At 34.2% G+C, this 15,040-nt stretch overlaps 1 protein-coding gene across 4 annotated transcripts in view; it reads right to left on the bottom strand.

Annotated features, from left to right (window-relative positions):
- Positions 1–15,040, bottom strand: part of CARMIL1 (capping protein regulator and myosin 1 linker 1) — a 395,350-nt gene that overhangs the window by 101,760 nt on the left and 278,550 nt on the right. For all 4 annotated transcript variants that reach the window (XM_001366559.5, XM_007487849.3, XM_007487850.3 and 1 more), the window contains exon 17: positions 13,610–13,679. In XM_001366559.5, the coding sequence (XP_001366596.1) occupies positions 13,610–13,679 (70 nt within the window). The remainder of the gene's footprint in view (positions 1–13,609; positions 13,680–15,040) is intronic.

Raw genomic sequence — 15,040 nt, 5'->3', positions numbered from 1 at the left:
AAATTCAGAATGCATGAAAAATACTTTATATACTTTCCAGCCCTTCCACCATCTAGCTAGGAAACCTTGGGCTGATTATATAGGCTCTCTTGGGTTATAGTTTTTTCATCTCTGGGCTTGGGGCTGAGGTTAGGGCTAGGAGGCTAGTAGGGTTGGGAATAGATGATTTCAAAGGACCCTTTTAGCTCTGACTTCTTTTAAAATTCTGTGCAATATGTGAGTGCTTACCATATAAGAACTCATGTCAAACACTATATAGGATATACATTGTTGTATATGACCACTATTTCTGAACTCAAAGATTTTACCATCTTTAAGGGGCAATTAAGAATTGATAACATAGTCTTTTTCATTTTGTCAAATTTTGACTCACTTCAAGCAGGGAATTATATTCTACCACTTTCATGAAAGTATTAAAATTTTATCCTGAAGTGAATCTGATGGATTATTCTGGCTAATTTCAGTAAAAGTTCAATAGTTTTCTATTATTCTCTACTAAAAATTTCCCTTTAATCAGGCAAAAATATTATGCAAATGTGGTTACAATAGAGACATATTTTTAATGACATTTTTCATTGGTATTTTAATAAATACGGTTCTAATGTGAAGACCATTCTGATATATTCCATCTCTAAATGCATCAGCACACAACATGCTAAGAAGGTTCATCCTAGCTTTATGTAAAGGGTTTTTAATCTTGTTTGTAGTAAGTTTATGAAAGGGAGGGCCAGAACTATTCAGTTTCACTTGGTGATTTTTTCAGGGGTTCCCTGGCTGGTTGAAGAAATTTATCTCATAGAGACCCTCATACAAAATATATATATAACACATGAACATATGAAGTAGAGGTTGTGTGTGTTAGAAAAAAATGAAACAAAATAATTTAAATAAAGAGTATTACAAAGAAAAAATAATTTTATTTTAGCATGTAAATTAGAAAAAATAAACAGTAGTGACTATAGCCTGAATTAATTAAAAAAATATCTTCAAGTATCTACTTGGCTCGTAAGCACAATTCCTTTAAGATATGAAATGTTTTTGATTAGATCTGATTTGAATCCATGTCAATGCCATGAACTATTTATGTATTCCTAGATATAGCAAGAGGAATCATGAATGACTTTTAAGGTCTCTGTCCTTATTAAACCAAGATCGCTGACAGAAAATGTTTAATAAGTATGTATAGGTTCCACACAAGATTTATATTAAACATGATATTTGCCAGTTTTTAAAAAAGAATACAGAAGATTGAAAGCATCAGTGTGTACTGTGCAGACAATGCTACATTTGTTTCTAAGCTTATTTTTTGAATCAGCTATTAAAAACTTGATATCTTGAACCTATCAGATTGGCTAAAATAGTAAAAGGGCAAAATGACAAATGTTGGAGTTGGTGTGGGAAAATGGAGACACTGATATACTGCTGGTGGAACTGTGGATTGATCCAACCATTTTGGAGAGGAATCTAGAATTATGCTCAGAATAATAAAACTATGTATATTTTTTGATCCAGAAACACAATCATTAGGTTTATTTCCCAAGGCGATCAGCAAAAAAGAACCTCTATGTTCTAGAATATTTATAGCAGCCCTCTTTGTGATAGCAAAGAATTGCAAATTGCCCATAAGTTGGGAAATGGTGAAACAAGTTGTGGCATATAATTGTGGTGGAATACTACTGCACTGTAAGGAATGATGAGTAGGTTATTTTTTTTTTTAAACATGGAAAACCTAGCAGAACCAAGAGAGCATTAAATACAGCTACAGAATTATTGTTTGAAGAATGACTTGTGAATGTCCACCTCTAGAGAAAGAACTGATAAATAGAAACAAGCAAGATATAGTTTAATATATACATATATCTTTTTGTCAGATGATGGCTTTTCTAATGGGGGTATCAGAGGGAGGGATATAACAAACAAATAACTATATAAATGTAATTTTTAAAAAAAATTGGTATAAGAGCATCAAGGTACTTACACAGTGGCCAAGCTGAAGAAAGCACAGGGAGAAAAGGTGAAATATATTATCAGAAATAAATAAGTAGTATAAAACAGAGGGAAAGCAGCAGTTTCTGTTGATAGGCAATCAGTCTTTAAGCATTTATAAAGCACCTAGTAGGTGCTGGCACTGTACTAAGGTCTGGGGATGTGAATAAAAGCAAAGGATAGTCTCTTCTCTCAAGGACCTCTAGGTTTACAAGGAGAAACAATATGAATATTGAATATGAATATTGTGAAATGACAAAGTACTACAGAAAATTCTTTAAGGCAGAATTAGACTTCAAAAAGAAGAGATATTTAAATAGGAGTATTGCAACTCTTTCAAGGAGTTACCTAGAACCATAAATTAAAATGAATCATGAAGAAAAAAAAATGACAAAAAATACAGCTGCCCTCATAAAGGAAAGATACTTCCATTACTGTAAATGAAAGTTGCTTTTAAATGATTTACATGATTGGAAGGTGTGTGTGTGTGTGTATACGTGTGTGACACCAGTTTTAAATGATCCTTATTTGTATTCTACACTCTAGAACTTTTTAAAGGAAAATTAGATCAATAGAACTATGTGTAATTGAAAAGATTTCAAAATGCTAATTATAAAATCATATTTCCTTTAAGGGAAAGAGCTATGTTCTACTTCTTAATGAAACTCTATCATTTTACATATTGTTTTCAGGACTAAGTAAAAAGCTCTTTCCAATAGTACATTATCCAAGATGATTGGATTATTTACACCCAAAGGTGACAATAAACTCCCATTTGCTGTCCTCCAAAGATCACCTATTTTAAAACAGATATTGGCAAGTTCACTTAAATAGAAATTAACTTGAAAATCCATTTCTCACTTCATTTTTCCCAATCTCTCCCCCCATCTTCCTGGGGGGAAGAGCTGTGCAGTAATAAAACTGTATTTGTTCCTCTGGGAATCTGAGGGGGAAAAAATCAATCATGGGACATATGAAGACTAAAAGTAAGAGCAAAGAGATAAAATTACCCCCCAAATAGTGAAAGTACTTCATTTTTCATTTGCAAAACAAGAGTTATGAAAGACTGTGCCTGATAAAGGTCAAACTTAATGGTACAAAAACCAGCTGAAGGTGATCATTGGCTACCTGGGTCTTCTGCCAATATTAAGTAGTCTAAGTGTTTGAGAAATAATATCTAAGAGTTATTTTCAAACTACTGAATGCTTCAGGAATACCTTGTAACCCTTGTCTGCCCATCCTGCCCATGTGAAACATTTTTCAACTTTGCATTCTATTGCTTTGGTCCACAGGAATGTGGGAAGTTTGTGGGAAGGCACAAGAGATCAAAGGTCATAAATACATACAACACACCCACTGTCTAATCTTGAAGGCTAGCTGAAAGTCCATCAAATTGAATAGCACTGTTCTAAAGTTCCCACCCACTCGCTCCCATTTTCTATCCATTTAGAATTTTTACAGCTGATGTGCATCCTATGAATTGGTCACCCAAGTACCTTGCAATGCACCAGAACATGAGATATGCAGGTGGGCAGCTTTCAGTGAATATGTAACTCTGCAATGAAGCTCATACTCAGAAGTAGCTAAACTTGTCATTATAATCCACAGAAACTTTTCTTAATGACTGTCCCTTGGCTGCTACACAGTGCAGGACAACTTTGTGGTTGCTAGGATAGAATGCTGGATCTGGGGTCAGGAAAGATGATGGTTCAAATCCAACTCTAGCTGAACCACCCAGGGTAAGTTACTTAACCTCTGAATGCCTCCATTTCCTCAACTGTAAAATGAGGATAATAATAGCACCTACCTCCCAGAGCTGTAGTGAGGATCAAATGAGATAATATTTGTAAAGCATTTAGCACAGTGCCTGGCACATAACAGGCATTTAATAAAGGCTTGTATCCTTCCTTCCTTTCTGTTTATCTAAGAGGGAATTAAGATCAGAGGAATAAGAGTTTAAGCGAAATGACAGGATGATAAAGTAATTTTTAAAAATACCCAAACTGGACACAATCAAATGAATGTCCTCTCCTTCAAGGTAGTCATGTTGAGAAGCCACGCATTAACTTTAATGATGCTGCCATTTCTCAAAGCATTTTTGGAATTTCTCTCTGGGAATTGCCTCCCTAACCAGTAATAATTTGCCTCAACTCATCAAAATATGCTAGATGCCTATCAACTATGGATAGGGCTCATTGAAGTCTGGAAAAGCAGAATTACACAAGCTCTGGTTGCCATGCGAGTGGGAAAAACTATGACTATAAATAAACTTAAGTTATGGGCTGTGCCCATTGTCCAGGAATCAATCTAGTAAAGTTCTAGGAGGATCATCACTAGGTCAGTCATTAAATGATGAATATTATTGGTCACAGAAACTTTTCAACACTATCTACTAGGCATCAAGGAGGTGTAATGAATAGAATGTTGACCTTGGAATGTGCGAGATCTAAGTCCAAATTTTCCCTCAGACACTTAATAACTACGTGACTCTGACCAAGTCACAATGTCTTGTAGCCCTGATTTCCTCATAAGATGGAGATAATAATAGCACCTACCTAACAGGATTATTGGAAGAATCAGATGAGATAATTTATATAAAACAGTTTGAGAATCCTAAGAATTTAAAAGCTAGTTATTATTACTAATAAATATCAAAGAGCCTGCAACATTTCGACTGATGAATGTTTAGACCAAAGAAATTACAAGTCCCTGAAGCACTGGTAAAGTGGCTCATAAATAATGCAATGAATTTATATGCAGAGGCAATACAATTTTGTTCAATTAAAACAATATTAGTGCCAGATAGTTAAAATTAAAGAACCTATTTGCTCCTTCAACTAAAAATCATTGCTTTTCAATTATAATTATACATTCAAAAGAATGTAATTTGCAAAGAGGTTTCTATGTTGTTGTTGGGTTGTTTTGGTTGTATTCAAGACTCTTTATGACTCCTTTTTGGAGTTTTCTTGCCAAACTTACTAGAGTGGGTTGCCATTTGCTTTTCCACCTCATTTTATAGATGAAGAACTGAGGCAAAGAAAACTAAATGATTTGCCCAGAGTCACACAGCTAATAAGTGTCTGAAACAAGATCTGAACTCATGAAGATAAGCTTAGTACTCTATCCATTGCACCCATTGCACTACCTAGTTGCCTCTGGTGAATATTTTTAAGAAGTGTCTATGGCAGTGATCAGCATAGTTTTCTCCCCCTAAAACTGTTGCTTTCTATCAAAGTATTTATTCTATGACCTTACATTAGCAAGAACTAGGCAATTTGGGTTATGCTACTTGACCAGTAGCATACAAATAATTGTTTTTGGTATAAGAGGAGACACAAAGATTAAAGAATCATCGTCTATACTATCAAGGAGTTTTTGGTCTTTTTGTATGTCAAAAACACAAACTCCTATAATACAAAATAAACAACAAAGAAATGTATATATAAAGTACAAGGAACTATGACAGGACTTAGAAGGGAAAATTCATTACTGACAAGGTGAACTGCCAAAGTTTCAACCAACCAAAAAAAAAGATCTCCTTCACTTAGTCTTATTTCCCTCATAGCTATCATGTTATATCTCTTGTCATAGGCAAACTGAGAAAAAGCTGTCTGTGCTTGTTGCTGATATCTTCCATCCTCATTCAATTCTTAGCTTCTTGTGATCTAGCTTTCAAACCCATCTCTCAAGGGAAACTGTGCTCTCCAGTGTTACCAATGATATCAATTGTCAAATCCAATGACTTCTTTTCAGTTTTCATTCTTCTTGACCTTTTTACAGCCCATAACAGGGATTGCTACTCCCACATTATTGGATATTCCTGTTTTCATGGTTTTTCATGAAACTTCTCTGTTCTGGTTTCTTCCAACCCACTTGACCACTATTTAATCTAATCAGTTGCTAAATTTTGTCAAATCTCCACATCTCTCTCATTTGGCATCTCATCACTCACAGGGCCATCACTACATCAAGACCTCATGATCTCTTTTGTAACCTATTGCAATAGGGCTTTAATTGTTCTCCCTGATTCTACTCTATTTCCTTTCTAATCCATTCTCATAGAGCTGCCTGAGTGATGCTCCTAAACCATAGATCTGAGCATATTACAATCTCCAAAAGCTCTAATAGTTGCCAACTTGATATAGGATAAAATAAAATAAAAACTCCCTTGCTTGCCATCTAAAAGCACTTATAAAGTACTTAGAAAACCATAAAATACAATATAACTATTTATCATTATCATTGCCATTATTGGTCTTCCCAATGTTTCCAGATGACCTTTTCAAGATAACTGCACAAAATCCTCCTTCACATATCAGGTTCCAACTAAATTAACCTGCATATCATTCCCCACTTGTGGCATTATTTTCCAACCCTGTCCATTTCTATGACTGTCCCGCGGTTCTTAAAATACATTCTCTCATCAATACTGCCTCAAACAATGCTCAGCTTTTGTCAAAGCTTAGCTTAAGGATCACTTCCTAGATGAGGTCTACCTTGATTTACTCAGTTACTATTTCCCTTTTCACATCTCTGAAATTACTTTGTATAAATTTGAAATGGTTTATCTGTATACTCTTTGAGGGTAAAGACGGTTTATAACTTTTTCTTTGAAATAACGGCACCTAGCCCAGTGCCTGGCTCAATGAGCACTCAAGAAATGCTTGTTGAATGAATGAATAATAGCTAATATTTATATATCACTAAAAGTTTTACAAAGTTTTATACATGTGTGTATATATACATATACATATATGTACATATTGTCAGAACAGATCTATAAGGTAAGTGCTAGAATTATTCCTATTTTACATATAAAAAAGGCTTAGAAATGTTAAATGACTTCCTCAGGATCATATGACCAGTAAAAGTCTAAGGTTGAAATTTAAATTCAGATTCCTTTGACTCCATGCCCAATCAAGATTGTCATGAGGCAGTCTAGGTCTTGGGCACTGCAAGAACAATAGCAGGGATTCAGAAAAGTATATGGGAGAAATTAATAGAATAGTTTCAGTGAAGCTTAGAATATTTGAAGGGTAGTATAAAGTTGGTTGAATTTATCTATCTATCTATCTATCTATCTATCTATCTCAACTTTTTATAGTGGCAAAAATTGGAAACTAAGGAGGTCTTCATCATTTGGGGAAAGGCTATTGTAAATTCTCTTATAAGTTGTGAAAACTTGGAAGACTTGATTGAATTAAAGCAGAAAAAAGTGATCAGAAAAAATAAGAATGATTTATACTACAGTAACACTACAAAAATGACTGATTTCAAAAGAACTCAAAACTAATCAATCCAAGTATCAACCAAAATTCCAAAAGACTGTTATGAAAAATATTACCCACTTCCTGACAGGGAAGTAACAAAATATGCAAAATGAGAAACATATTTTTATGTAAGGCCAATATATTAATTTACTTTGCTTGACTATGTATATATTTTTTGCTTTTTTAAATGTATTTGGGAAAGAGAAAAACAAATGCTTATTAATGAAAAAAATGAGTGAATAGTCAATAGCATTCAATAGTATTGAGGTTAAGGAAAAAATACCACTGGAATTGGAAATTTTTAGATTATTAATGATTATTAAAAAGTAGTTTCAGTAGACTGATAAGAATAGAAGCCACATTATAAGAGGTGTAAAAGTGAGTTAGTGCCAAAAAAGTAGGAGAATTGGGTTTAGTGCTTTATCTTTAAAGATGTTTGGCAATAAGGAGGAGGAGAAAAAATGTGGTGCAAACCAAATGGGGAAGTCAAGGAAAGACATTTTGAGGAATGGAGGAGACTTGCCAATGTTTTTAAGCAGGAGGGAAGAAGCTAATGAATAAAGGCAGAGTGAACATGAATGAAAACCAGGCAATCATAATTGTGACAGGATCCTGGAAGAGACATGAGTATTTGGAATTTTTTTTTTCTCTGTGATAAGCGGGAAATGCAAGAGACATCACTGAAAAAGAGGGAAGAGTGATTGGGAAATACCACATCTAATGGTTTCTTTCTTTTGGGAAAATTAAGAAGTAAATTTAACATATTTAAATTTATGAGACATTTCTTTGGGGGAGTTTATGATCTGGCTTTAAAGGGAAATTTAAAGATATTGGTTCATATTTCTGAGCAATAATGAAGAATTTAAGAAAATAAAATCATATTGTGTCATTTAGTAAAGTTAAGTCATCCTTATCCAAATTAACACTTTAATAAAGATTCTCATCTGGAAATAAAGTAATGCAATAAGAACTAGAAGGGCAAAACACCAAGAGTTGAGAATAGATGCGGGGGGGGGGGGGAATTGATATATGGAGACTGTAAATAGAACTTATGTAAACTGAGTTATCCCTATTCTCTTCTCCTGATACCTGAACTCCTAGTTTAAATGTACTTTTATCCTTTTTCTAACCAAATATAACTACCATCTTAAAGCTTATTCTTCTCTTCTATCAATGCTTACATGTAGATAGCTTCAAAATAAATGGCTAGATTTTCTTTCCTGCCAAAGAAACAAGGACCTTGGAGCAAGAAGGGCTCTGTGTGGCAGTTGTTTTATGGTAAACAATCATTGAATTCTCTTGCCATAATAGGTAGTATCTGGTCTTTTAAACATTGAAATATATTTTATGCAATATAGTAGAAGTACATCTATACATATACATGTATCTATAAGCATTGATACAGACTTAAAAATACTATGTCTATGTTGTTATTCTGCTCCAATGTTGATAATAGGTTAAATCAAGGGAAACTAAGTCTTGATCACATAGGACTTTGTGGGACACTTAAATAGTTGTACTGGGGAGAATATGTTTAGATTAGAGTCAAACCATTACTCAAGAGATCTCAGATACAGCATATCTGCCTACAAGTAGCATCACAAATCTTACCAAATAAATCAAAGTCTAATCTGCAAACTGGGTTTCCATTGGTAAAAAAGTTCAGTCTTAGAATGTTATTGCAGAATTTTGTCACTGTAAGATTGTTTAGTCCAATCTACTTATTCTTCAGAAGAGAAAACTGAAGCCCATATAAATTAAGTAGCATGCCTATGGCCACAGAGCTCATTAGTGGCAAGACTGAGGCTAGTACCCTGCTCTCCTGATTTCTAGTTTGATGCGCTTTTCATTATACCATGGTGCCTGATTAATTAAAAAAAAAAAGCAGCTCTAAGCATGATTACAAGGCCAACCAGTACTTTCTATGTCTTAATGCCATATTTTAATTGGGCACCAGTGGATATGCAGGCTATCTGATGAATTCTAACTCAATTTTTCTGGGTGTATTGTAGGAATCCAAGTATATAATAATAATGAGAATGGCTAATATTTCTAAAAAAAACACTTATGAGGTGCCAGGCACTGTGCTTTGTGCTTTATTATAATTATTTCATTCAATCATTATAATAACTCTGGGAAGTAGGGGCTATAATTATCCCCATTTTTCAAATGAGGAAACTGAGGGAGACAAGAGGCTTACTTATTTGTGTGCCTTGTCTACGGTTATACAGCTATTAAATGTCTAAGGCTGGATTTGAGCTCAAGTCTTCTTGACTGTGGTCCCAGTACTTCATCCACCATGCTACATAGTTTCTTGTTACTTAGAAAGAAGAAGGATAATGTAAAATGGAAGACAAAGGGAGAATGAGAATTTTTAAAGAAGATTTTCAAACTACAAGGCTAGGTTAAAGCCCCCAAACAAATAAAACCAAAACCTTGACCTTTGGTCAAAATAATCAGTTTTCACTTCCAAATATAATGCACATTAGAATGGATGTGAACCTGGGCAAGCCAATACTTTTTCATCTAAAAATGTGGACACAGAGCTAATGTGATATAGTGGGAATGGGGAAGAGATTGGTTCAAATATCAGTTCTTATACATAGCTGTATAAAAGTGGGCAAGTCACTTACTGCCTCAGTATTCTAGGAAACTTTCTAAGACTACTGGTTACAAGGAAAATGCTAAACTAAATTGGTTGACGGAGTTTCCTTACCAGGAAAATTCCATGTTTCAATAAAATTGAAAGCCTTACTCTCTCTTGGAATATATAGGTCTTATATCTATATAATAAGGATAATCATGTCATAATTACATTTTGAAGCCCTGTGAGAAAAAATTATAAGCTTTAAAATGATACAAATTTATTATTATTACTATTTTTAATCATTCTCTGATTAAACAATAATAGACCCCACAGAAAACTTTAAATGTTTAAGATAACAGGCTCTCACAAGTGGGTATTTAAAATCAAAATGAAAATCACATATGTCACAGAATCATAAGAGCTAGACTTTTCTGGAACTAAATTAGGGATAATGATATTGCATTAATAATTCAATTCAACAAGTATTTTTACATAAGCAATAATAACATTTTATTATTAAATATCTACAATATGCAGGGTCACTGGAGATAAAAAGAGAAAAAAGAAATAGTTCCTCTGCTGAAGAAATTTACATTTTGCTAAGGGAAACAATGGTACTAGACATATGCAATTAAGTAAATAATAAGCAAGGTTGCAGAATGGGTAGAGCACCAGGACCAGAGTCAGGAAGACCTGAGTTCAAAACCAACCTCAGACTATCTGTGTGACTCTAGGCCAGTCACTTAACCCTGTTTGTTTCCATTTCCTTATCTGTAAAATGAATGGAGAAGAAAATGACACACCATTCAAGTATCATTGACAAGGAAATTCCAAATAAAGTCATGAAGAGTTGGACACAACTGAAATTACTGAACAACAAAGAGCAATTTGAGAGGGGTCAGAGAACTAATATCTGAAATGATCAAGAAAGATTTCCTATAGGAGAGGTCATTGAAGCTTGCCATGAAAGAACATAAAGATCCTAAGAAGTAGAAAGGAGAAAAGAAATTTTCAAATTTGTGTTACAGAATCTTCACTGTCATTCAGTCATTTCAGTCCTGTCTGACATCATGACATCATGACATCATTTGGGGTTTTCTTGGAAAAGATACTAGAATGGTTTTATAGTAGTATTTCCTTTTCCAGCTCATTTTATAGATGAGAAACTGAAGCAAACAGTTAAGTGACTTGCCCAGGGTCATACAAATAAGTGTCTGGGATTGGATCTGAATTCAGGTGTTCTTGACTCCAGCCGTAGCACTCTAACCACTGCGCAACTTAACTCCTCAATAGCATCAGTCAGATCTCTTGGTTAATATCAGAATAAATGGCATAAAACATTATGTAAACTGTAAAGCACCATATAAACTGTTACCATAATCTCAATGTTAGTTAGATTTTATAAGTTAAGCACAGCATATTTGTATATATGAAAAAAGACACAGAAGTAACAGAGCCACAAAGCCCATCTGGAAAACTGTTTGCTTCAGCTTAGGCAGCCAGAAGTGACAGATTTTTTAATTCCTTCAATTTGCAAGTTTCTCTAATAGGCAATTAGGCTCAACCTTCAGATATTTCAAAAGAACCACTTTGTTGTCTACTTTGGCTCAGTTCTATATCAACAGCAGTTGCAGCCTTTGGAAGTAGGTGCTGTTCTGCTTCTTGAGGCTTTCAAAAAAACATTAAAGTCATTCAATTATATTAAATTTTTATGATGAGATACAATAAAAGAAGGTAATGTTATTGTGTAGGTGCTCTGCACCAAAAATCAGGACACCTTAGTTCTATAGCTTGGGATCTGCTCCAAACTAGTGGTAAGTCATTAGTCAAATCTTTATTCTCTTCAGGTCTTCATTTTGAAGACTGCTAAGGTCCTTAAAGGGCAGTTAGGTGACACAGTGAATAGAGTTCTGGGCTGACAGTTAGGAAGACCTGAGTTCAAATCTGCCTTGAGACATGTACTAGTTGTGTGATCTGGGGCAAGTTATTTAGCCCTTTTAGCCTCAGTTCCTCATCTGTAAAATGCACTGGAGAAGGAATTGGCAAACCACTCAAATATCTATGTCAAGAAAACCTCAAATTGGGTTAATGAAAAGTCAAACACAACTGAAATGAGTGAACAATGAGGTCCTTTATGAACTACCAACTTCTCTGACTCCTGTAAAGCTACAAAATGAACTATGAGATATTACTCAAACATTTCCTGAGCCCCTACATTTTGTAACCCACTGAGTAAGTGATAGGAATACAATGACAAGAAAAGAAGATTGCTTGCCCCCAAAGCATTTGCTCTTTATTGGGACCATGTAATATGAATGCAAATAATTAGATAACAAGGAAAACTGAAGAAAAGAGCGCAATCAGCTATGGGAGTGGGGGGTAGGGTGGGGTAACTTTATAGAGTAGGTCACATTTAAGCTAAACCAGAAGAAATTCAAAGATATTGTAAGGCAGACATGAGAAGGCAGTGCATATCAGGCATAGGAAGATAGCTTACACTCATGCCCAGAGATGGGAACTTGCATTCAAGAAAAGCTAGTGGTCTAGCCTGGATGGCTAGTGATACTGGGAAAAAATCACTTTATGAATTGCTCTTAACTCAGAAGTAGTCCAAAACAGAAGTGCAAATTTCCTTGGTGATTAGGTCCTCAAATAAGAGCTTATTTGTTATAGTACTCAGCAAGACCTTTGCCACTATTATGGGAAAATGTCACTTGGTGAAACTCAGGCTAAGAGTTAATTGACACTGACCCAAGAGGTTTCCCTTATGTTGTTAAAATGTTAAGAACCCCAAATGAGTAAAAAGACAACACTTGTCCCATGAAAGCCCTTTGAGGCTGAGATCTAAACATGCTTCCATCCAAAATAATGGAAATAGTAAATTAACAAAATTTTATAAGCCCCTTTTTTTGCTGCGGTTGTACCCCAAATTTGAGTTACTATATTAAAAACAGAAATGCCAGTTTCTAAAGTTTAGAGTTAGTTCCACTATGTGATACATCACTGTGATGAATCTGGGTTCTTGGAGGGCAAGCCAGTAGTGTGCAAATGATAGCAGATCTTATTAAATAAGAAAGTGAATGGGCACAGGAATGGATCATAAGCTTATTGTCTGAGGGCTAGACTAGCTAAGTTTGGAGAAGCTCACCTACCAGTTACCTGCAAGCTCATGAAATTATTGCTTGTTATGCCAACTCACAAAGACTACTACAGAATTATAGAGGGGTTGCAATCTGTGTGAATGATGGGAGGACTGACAATGCTAATGATGAATATAATAATAACTATCATTATATAGCATTTTAAGGTTTGAAATGTTTTACAAGTATCCCCTTTTAGTATCAAAACAACCCTGGAAGAGAGGGCTATGGTTATATTCATCTTAGAGATTAGGAAACTAAGGCAGCAAAAGGCTAAGTGATGAGTCCTGGGTCACATGACTACAAAGTACTTGAGGCTGGATCTGAATTCAAGTCTTCCCAACTCCAGGTCCAGCACTCTATCTACTGCCTAATGGAGTCTTAGGTAAATAATAAGAAAAAAGTGAGTCATTAAGAAATGCACGTGGATGCTTTTTTGCAAGGCCCTATGGGGCACTAACACCCTAAAATGGTTAAAATTTGGAGAAAAATAGAATCAGATTTTTTTATCCTGTACTTTCTTTCCCTGATTTACACCAGGTGGAGTTATAGTATCACGTGTCAGGAAAAAGGCAATGCCATTCTGAGGCTATTTTCTCATAAGCAAATACTATAATTATACTTACCTCACAACTGCTGAGATCAAGAGAAACTCCCTTCAGATTATGATTACAAGCCAAACCCAATAAGAGTGCTCTGAAAAAAGAAAAGAAAATTAAGATAACAATTACCAAGTTCATAGTTTTTAAAAAATCAAAATCAAAATTCTGAAGGACTTGTATACAGTATATTCTTTATCAAAGAACTTGCCTTTTCAAGAACAGAGGAGGACAGGATTGGAGGGAGAGAATTTGAAACTCAAAATTTTTTTAAATGAATGTTTAAAATAGCCTCTAAAGGTAATTGAAAAACAAAAAAAAATTCAAAACAAAAGAGAGAAGTCGAGCACACACTCTATAATGTGAGCTAATGAAAGAAAATTACCTTAATTACAGGTCAAACAGAAAATACTTCTTCAATTTTTTTTAATGCCTATCAGGATTTGTATATGCCATTAGATTTGGTTGATATATGGGCTAGTTTTACTGAATTGTTCTTTTTTTTTCTGCTCTTTCATTGTTATATTGTGTTATAATGAATAAGGAAATGAGGAACAGCCTAAATAAGGATATTATTAAAACAAAAGAAATTAATGCTTTTAAAAAATGAATTTCAATTTTATTTTGAGTTTGTGGCAACATTGATAAAACAGCTCTATTTTATGCAGTGAGGGTTCTATCATAAATGCAAAAGCCAAAAGGAATGCTATTCCTATGCAAATAAACCAACAGTAAAACTAATTGCACATCGAAATTAAATGGAGTTCATCATCAAAGATAATTCCCACCTGCATCTACTTTAAAGCATCATTAACAATGCTTAGATTATTAAGTAATTGTTATCAGAGCAGCAAAAAAGAAAAAAGACAGTTGCCTCAAAGACTGTATTTTTTGAGTGCAGAAGCCATATTCTGTGTTAGTATTCTAAGGTTCAAAATTAACCAGTTTAGCAGATAAAAGACGATATAGACTCTTTTATTTTAGCAATGATTAAAAAGTTGATCCTGTAAAAATTTACATTCTCTAATTCCATACTACAGTGATCTAGGAAAACTAGAGCTTAAAGCTATCTTAGGAAAATGGAATAATGTTAATTTACCTCACTATGGTGCATCTGCCTCCCACCCAGCATGAAGCAACTAAATGAAAATTATTTAAACATTCCCTTGTATGTTGTCTTGAGTTCAGACCTCATTAATCCAAATTTTGTGATCATTTGGATGAAAGCTCAGTTTAAACTTGCTGTAGCAACAACTACAGTAAAATAATTTGATATGCAAGTGACTAGAATAAAAGACTCCTTGGGGAATATATTTCCTAAAATCAAACATCACTCTAATAGCACCCACATGCATATAAATAATGTGTTAGTTAATACATGATTCTTGTCTATTCATTAAAATGTAACCAAAAGACTCTAGTTAGCTATATTTCATTAATAGTGAGTTAAATAAAACT

Source organism: Monodelphis domestica, chromosome 3 (assembly GCF_027887165.1).
Source record: "Monodelphis domestica isolate mMonDom1 chromosome 3, mMonDom1.pri, whole genome shotgun sequence".
Taxonomy (NCBI): domain Eukaryota; kingdom Metazoa; phylum Chordata; class Mammalia; order Didelphimorphia; family Didelphidae; genus Monodelphis; species Monodelphis domestica.
Note: the sequence above shows the minus strand (reverse complement) of the source record. Positions and strands in the feature narration are given on the sequence as shown.